Below are 6,991 nucleotides of genomic sequence, written 5' to 3' on the forward strand. Positions count from 1 at the left end.
AAAATGGAAAGATTTTGGAACTACTATACTTGAAACATCTGTGGGGTACATAGGAGAAGATATCCAATTGGATTGTTCTGGATATCCTCTAGGGCGCATCTTTTAGGGATCACTGCTGTGAAAAAGGGAGAGCCAAAGATGAGAAGTGAGCATATACTGAAATTACATGACCAGGTTTTGTTTACAGAACCAATTCTACTGAGAACGGCAAAGGACAAAACAACATTTACATGAACTACTGTAGAAGAAACCAGGATGCAAATTGGGCACAGACAATAGGAGACAGAGAGCAACAAAATGTGGTCACCAATTCATTAAGAAAAAAAATGTTTCCTCTGCCTATCCCCACGAACAGCTGCCCAGATACAAGAGCCACAATGTAAACCAGGAAAGTTAGGGCAAAATAGGTTGGACACAGTATTCTAGCAAGAAATGTCCTAAATATATTAAATTTGACGCATAGGTTGGGCGCAGTGGCTCATGCCTGTAATCTCAGCACTTTGGGAGGCCGAGGCGGGCAGATCACCTGAGGTCAAGAGTTCGAGACCAGCCTGACCAAAATGGCAAAACTCCATCTCTACTAAAAATACAAAAAATTAGCCAGGCATGGTGGCCAGCACCTGTAATCCCAGCTACTCAGGAGGCTGAGACAGGAGGATCCCTTTAACCTGGGAGGCAGACATTGCAGTGAGCCGAGGTCGATGCCATTGCACTCCAGCCTGGGTAACAAAAGCAAAACTCCATCTCAAAAAAAAAAAAAAAAAAAAAAAATGAAGCATAATATGAAGATCAAGAATGAAATAAGGACTACAGAGACATTTATAATATAGTGGGTGTTCAAAGCCATCAAGAGAAAATCAGAAGGCTGTCAGAAAACTGAGGAAAGAAAATAATCAAGAATGGAATTAGAGGCCAGGCACGGTGGCTCGCATCTGTAATCCTAGTACTTTGGGAGGTCAAGGAGGTGGCTCACTTGAGGTCAGGAGTTCAAGACCAGCCTGGCCAACATGGCGAAACCCCATCTCTACTAAAAATACAAAAAAATTAGCCAGGCGTGGTTGCGGGTGCTTGTAATCCCAGTTCCTTGGAAGGCTGAGGCAGGAGAATCGCTTGAACCCAGGAGGTAAAGGTTGCAGTGAGTTGAGATCACACCACTGCACTCCAGCCTGGGAAACTGTCTCAAAAAAAAAAAGTAAGTAGTTCTTCCCAAATTTATATATGGGTTCAATTCAACCCCAAAGAAAGGCTCAGCAAGTTGTTTTATGAATACTAACAATATTTGTATGGAAATGCAAGAAACTAGGAAGAGCCAGGATCTTGCTGAAGAAAAAAATGTGTTAAACCTGCTACTAGACGCTAAGATGTTTCACCAAGTGTGGTACTGGTACAACCAACCAACAGAACACAGTCCAAAAAACACACAAACATATATGTACACACAATTGACGACGAATATCACAATGTAAAACAGTGGGGAAAGGACAGTGTTTTCAAAAACAATTCTACATTAATTGTATGAAAAAAAGGAATCTGACATCTACCTCACACAAAAGTAGACACTCATTCCAATGAAAGAGATGTAAATGTGAATGCCAAAACAATAAATATTTTTAAAGATAACAAAAGAGATTATCTTCATACCTCAAAGTAGGAAAAGTCATCTAAAATAGTACACACCACCAACAAATAAACTTAATAAACTAATCTAGGGATTGGTAAACTTTTTCTGTAAAAAGTCAGACATTAAATATTTTGCCAGGCACAGTGGCTCACACCTGTAATCCCTTGGGAGGTCAAGGCAGGTGGATCACTTGAGGCCAGGAGTTCGAGACCAGCCTGGCCAAGTGAAACCCCATCTCTATTAAAATACAAAATTAGCTGGGTGTGATGGCACGTGCCCGTAATTGCAGCTACTTGGGAGGCTCAGCCAGGAGAATCCCTTGAGCCCTGAACGCAGAGGCTGCAGTGAACCAAGATCACATCACTGCACTCTAGCCTGGGTGACTAAGTGAGACTCTCTCCAAAAAAAAAAAAAAAAATCAGACATTAAATTTGGGGCTTTGCAGGCCAAAAGGTTCCTGTCACAACTAGTCAACTCTGCCACTGAAGCCACAGATTAAATGGAAATGAGTGAATGAGCAGGGATGTGTCGGGATTGTGAGGGGGACAAGACGACAGCTTCAAGAGTGCTGGCAATGTTTGTTTTGACCTATGTATTCATTATTTGCACCATGGATTTGTAATAATTCATTAAGTTCTATATTTAAAATTTAGCGGGTTTTCTATCTATCTGCTACATATGTAGAAATAAGATTCATTAAAAATTAAAATACGTAATCCCAGCACTTTGGAAGGATGAGGCAGGTGGATCATGTGGTCAGGAGACTGAGACCAGCCTGGCCAACATGGTGAAACCCTGTGTCTACTAAAAATACAAAAATTAGCTGGGCGTGGTGGCGTGTGCATGTAATCTCAGCTACTCAGGAGGCTGAGGCAGGAAAATCGCTTGAACCAGGGAATCGGAGGTTGCAGTGAGCCGAGATCGCACCACTGTGCTACAACCTGGCGACAGAGCGAGACTCTGTATCAAAAAAAAAAAAAAAAATTAAATAAATTTTAATTTATTGGCCCTGCACACTGGCTCACGCCTGTAATCTCAGCACTTTGGGAGGCCAAGGAGAGCAGATCAGAAGGTCGAGATATCAAGACCATCCTGGCCAACATGGTGAAACCCCATCTCTACTAAAAATACAAAAATTAGCCACGTGTGGTGGCACACGCCTATAGTCCCAGTTACTCAGGAGGCTGAGGCAAGAGAATCGCTTGCATCTGGGAGGCAGAAGCTTCAGTAAGCCAAGATCACACCACTGTACTCCAGCCAGGTGACAGAGCAAGACTCTTTCTCAAAAAATAAATTAATTAATTAATTAATTAAAATACATGTTAATTGATCAAACACTACATGCAAAAGAAAATCGGAACCTGTGTAAAATAAAAATTAAAAAAGCAGTTTGACTCAATAGGCTGCACTCATTTCAGGGCTATCACTGGAAGGTTATTCACTATGGGTCTCTATGCATCTGTCAGGAAGTCTTTGTGTCTTCAGAGGAGTCAGTCTGTCTGTATCCAGTGTCTTCCTTTCTGCCACGGTTGTTGGAAACATAAGAACGTATGAAGCTCAACTTACTGACTAATTTGGCCCTGCTATTGATCTGTTATTTTCTGTTCAATTTTTATCTATTACTAATTTCTCATCTTAACATATTAACTCTTGGCCCCGCACAGTGGCTCTCGCTTGTAATCCCAGCACTTTGGGAGGCCTAGGATTGACTGAGCTCAGGAGTTCATGACCAGCCTGGGCAACACGGTAAAACCTGTCTCTAATAAAATGCAAAAAATTAGCCAGGCGTGGCAGCGTGCGCCTGTAGTCTCAGCTACTCAGGAGGCTGAGGCAGGAGAAGTGCTTGAACCCGGGAGGCAGAGGTTGCAAGGTAGCAGTGAACCAAGATGGGTACACTGCACTCCAGCCTGGGTGACAGAGCGAGACTCTGTCTCACAAAAAAAACAACAAAAACCAACAACAACAACAAAAAACCCTATTGACTCTTACAAATTTCACAAAGTCCACTGCAAAATAAAGTAGGGAATTAATAAATAACTTACCTTGTTCATTTTGTTCTGTTCTTGGAAAGATGGAGACAACTCTGAAGATACAGCTGAGTCAGAAAAAGAGAAACGGGGTCATGAAAGATTTGGCCTGCCTGGCAACTCCCAGATTCTTCTGCCCTAAGAAGCTATACACACCCACTAGGTAAAATGCTCCCCCTGGGAAAATATCAATGTTCTCTGACACTTCGGAATAGGCTGTAGAAATGGTGAAAGACCACCCTAATATAACTCCAACATAATCATGTGGCTCTTGGGCACAAGATTTTTCACCTGGTGAAAGTAAGTATTTGCTTCCTTAAGGATTTCAATCTCCCTCCGTGTTCGCAAAAAATTGTAAAATGACAATATTGGCCAAACAAGTTAATACATTTAATGAAGGAACATTAACACTAAAACCATTGTAAAAAATAGGACTAAGCTATTGATTTTCCAGTAATGTTACTTAACCTCTGGCGACTGACTCCACAGAAAGCCATAAGCGGCAGTGCTTCAAGGAAAAAATCAGTTTTAATTTCTTCATCTAACTTTGTTGCTATTTCTCAAAAGGATGTTTTAAACTTGCTTTGACATGTGTGGAAAAGTAGACTACTGGCTTAGGGGTCAGGAGATGTGACTTTCAGTCTTCCCTACTAACAAACTGTGATCCTGAACAAGTCATTAACCTTGACAAAAAAAAAAAATTCTTTTTTCTTCTAACAAATGAAGCAAAATTAGGAAATTCTTTCTCTTTTTCTTTTTTTTTTTTTTTTTTTGAGACGGAGTTTTGCTCTTGTTGCCCAGTCTGGAGTGCAATGGTGCGATCTCGATCTCGGCTACCTGCAATCTCCGCCTCCAGGTTCAAGTAATTCTCCGCCTCAGTAGCTGGGATTATAAGCATGAGCCATCACGTATGGCTACTTTTCCTATTTTTTTAGTAGAGAAGGGGTTTCGCCACGTTGGTCAGGCTGGTCTCGAATTCCTGACTTCAGGTGATCCACCGGCCTCAGCCTCCCAAAGTGCTGGGATTACAGGAGACAGCCACCCAGCCATTACGTTAATTCTTTAAGATCCTTCCTGAGGGCAAGATCAAATCAGGACAGAGGAACAGCAAATACCACCATGCAGTGATGGACATGACTGGAGGGCAGTTCCGAACTTAAAGAGGATGAATGCAGAACTGGGAAGGGAGTCCGTAGGTCGGGGGATGGTGGGGCGACTGCACCCGCCCTTCCCCACCCAGGTACCGCGCCGCCCTAACACACGCGCACACGCTAGACCAGAGAACTGCCCCTCCCGCAAGGCTCAGCGCGCGGATCCCTTGCGGATCGCGCAAGCGCACATGCCCTCCTCCGGGCCCCCACAAATTGGGCAACACACGCCGCGAAGCCCGCTCCCTACGGAGGCTGCGCCTTTGACGAACCGGTCTAGCGTCATGGCAGACATGCTGCAGCCCCGCCCTCCCCGGCTTCCCCTGTGAGGTCCCCGGGACGCCTGGCCACCACCTGGCACTGGTCCCCTGCCGCCCGCCCCCGGAGTCGCGCGGGGCACTCTCTCCGTCCCTGCCCAACCCGCCTAGGCTTACCCCGCTCCCTCATTCGGTTGCATTAGCCACAGAAGAGCGCACAGACCCTTGTAATTCCGGGACCGCCTCCCACCCAAAACCCGAGACAAACAAAAGGAGAGCCGGAAAACGCAGAATCGCTGAAGGGGTAGCTGGCGGACCAGGCATGCGCAGAGCCCACGCGCAAAGCCTGGCGCTGTAGGCGCCCAACCTGGAAACTAACTTTCCCGTGAGGCCGCGGGAGCAGCCCTTCAGGATTAGCGGAGAGGCGCCCCCGCTAGGCAGTGAGCGGATGCGGTCTGAATTGGTGAGGGAGCTGCCCGCAGCCCTGGCTCTCCGGGGGTGCCCCAAAGGGATGCACTGAAGGGAGGTCTGTGTGCAGTGAGTGTGCAGTTCAGACACAGACGCGTCAAGGAAGGGACAGCTGCGTGTCAGTTTCACGTTAAATGTTAGGAAGTAGATCTTCTCCATGTAGTTTAAAAGACTTTGACACTATCTGCGATTCTTTGGGGGGAGGGGGAAAGGGGGAGGTGCCTCAGGAAAGCTACTTCATCGAAATCGTTAAAGCAATAAACGGGAATTGTAGCTCAGTGAGAAAATAGACATAATCTAGAAGAAGAAAATAAATGTCACATATGATTTCCTCTGTGACATTAAAATTGCTTGACTATATGGAAATACATTTAGTCTCTCTGTACCTTTCTTAGGAAGACAAAATTCCTAAAAGAACATCAACAAATTTTTGTATTTTTTCTCTTTGATCTTTAGTGCATTGTGTACTTTACAAAAGCATTCTCAACTTTATCCACAGTAAGTAAAAACCTAAATGAACAGCCAGTATACGTTTTAAAAAGCAGGAAAACATGCCTGAGAAATAGCTATATGTAGCTGTATCTACCTACACATATAAAGTAGTTTGGCACCTGCTCCATGGAAATAAGACACCATGATTAAGAGTGTTCTTTAATATGTAGTAAATACACCATTTCAAAACAGTGAGGGAAAGAATGGAGTATTCCAAAGAGCATGTCGTTCTGAACAATTTGGAATATAGAGATATACATAGATCACACGTGATAAAATTGACATGTGTACAATATTGAAACATTTAAACCACTAAACGAGTATAAATTTTTGAAAATTGACATGTGGGCCAGGCACAGTGGTCCACACCTGTAATTCTAGCACTTTGGGAGGCGGAGGCAGGAGGACCACTTGATCCTTGGAGTTCAAGACCAGCCTGGGCACTATAGTGGGACCCCCATCTCTACAAAAAATTAAAAATAACAATTAGCCAGGCATGTAGGCAGCTGCCTGTGATCCCAGGTACTCAGGGGGCTGAGGTTGGATGATCACTTGAGCCCTGGGTTGCAGTAAGCCATCATGGCACCACTGCACTCCAGCCTGGGTGACAAAGTGAGACTTTGTCTCAAAAAAAAAGGGATGTGATGCCAAAGACAGAAACTATAAATTTAGTATCAGTTACATTTTTTTTTTTTATAATTTGTCAGTTTTGTATCCTGCTCTTTTTAGGATGTAATTCGTTTTTTTATTTTTTTTATTTTTTTTATTATACTTTAAGTTCTAGGGTACATGTGCATAACATGCAGGTTTGTTGCATATTATACTTTAAGTTCTAGGGTACATGTGCATAACATGCAGGTTTGTTACATATGTATACCTGTGCCATGTTTGTGTGCTGCACCCATCAACTCGTCAGCACCCATCAATTCATCATTTATATCAGGTATAACTCCCCAATGCAATCGCTCCCCCCTCCCT

At 43.9% G+C, this 6,991-nt stretch overlaps 2 protein-coding genes across 13 annotated transcripts in view; one reads left to right on the plus strand and one right to left on the minus strand.

The window, feature by feature from the left end:
- LOC105525241 (zinc finger protein 33B) overlaps window positions 1-5,346 on the minus strand; it is a 54,270-nt gene extending 48,924 nt beyond the window's left edge. For 2 of the 12 annotated variants that reach the window (XM_011960777.1, XM_011960785.1), the window contains exons 1-2: window positions 5,231-5,345; window positions 3,664-3,716 (exon numbers count right to left, since the gene is read on the minus strand). In XM_011960777.1, the coding sequence (XP_011816167.1) occupies window positions 3,664-3,716; window positions 5,231-5,243 (66 nt within the window). In that variant the 5' untranslated portion in view covers window positions 5,244-5,345. Of the gene's footprint in view, window positions 1-36; window positions 116-3,663; window positions 3,717-5,230 lie in introns of those variants that run through there. The other 10 variants (XM_011960780.1, XM_011960784.1, XM_011960778.1 and 7 more) reach the window with 9 other exon arrangements.
- Window positions 1-6,991, plus strand: part of ZNF248 (zinc finger protein 248) — a 363,665-nt gene that overhangs the window by 308,286 nt on the left and 48,388 nt on the right. The gene's annotated exons all lie outside the window — the stretch shown is intronic.

This window comes from Colobus angolensis, unplaced genomic scaffold (genome assembly GCF_000951035.1).
Source record: "Colobus angolensis palliatus isolate OR3802 unplaced genomic scaffold, Cang.pa_1.0 Scaffold524, whole genome shotgun sequence".
In the NCBI taxonomy this organism is placed as follows: domain Eukaryota; kingdom Metazoa; phylum Chordata; class Mammalia; order Primates; family Cercopithecidae; genus Colobus; species Colobus angolensis.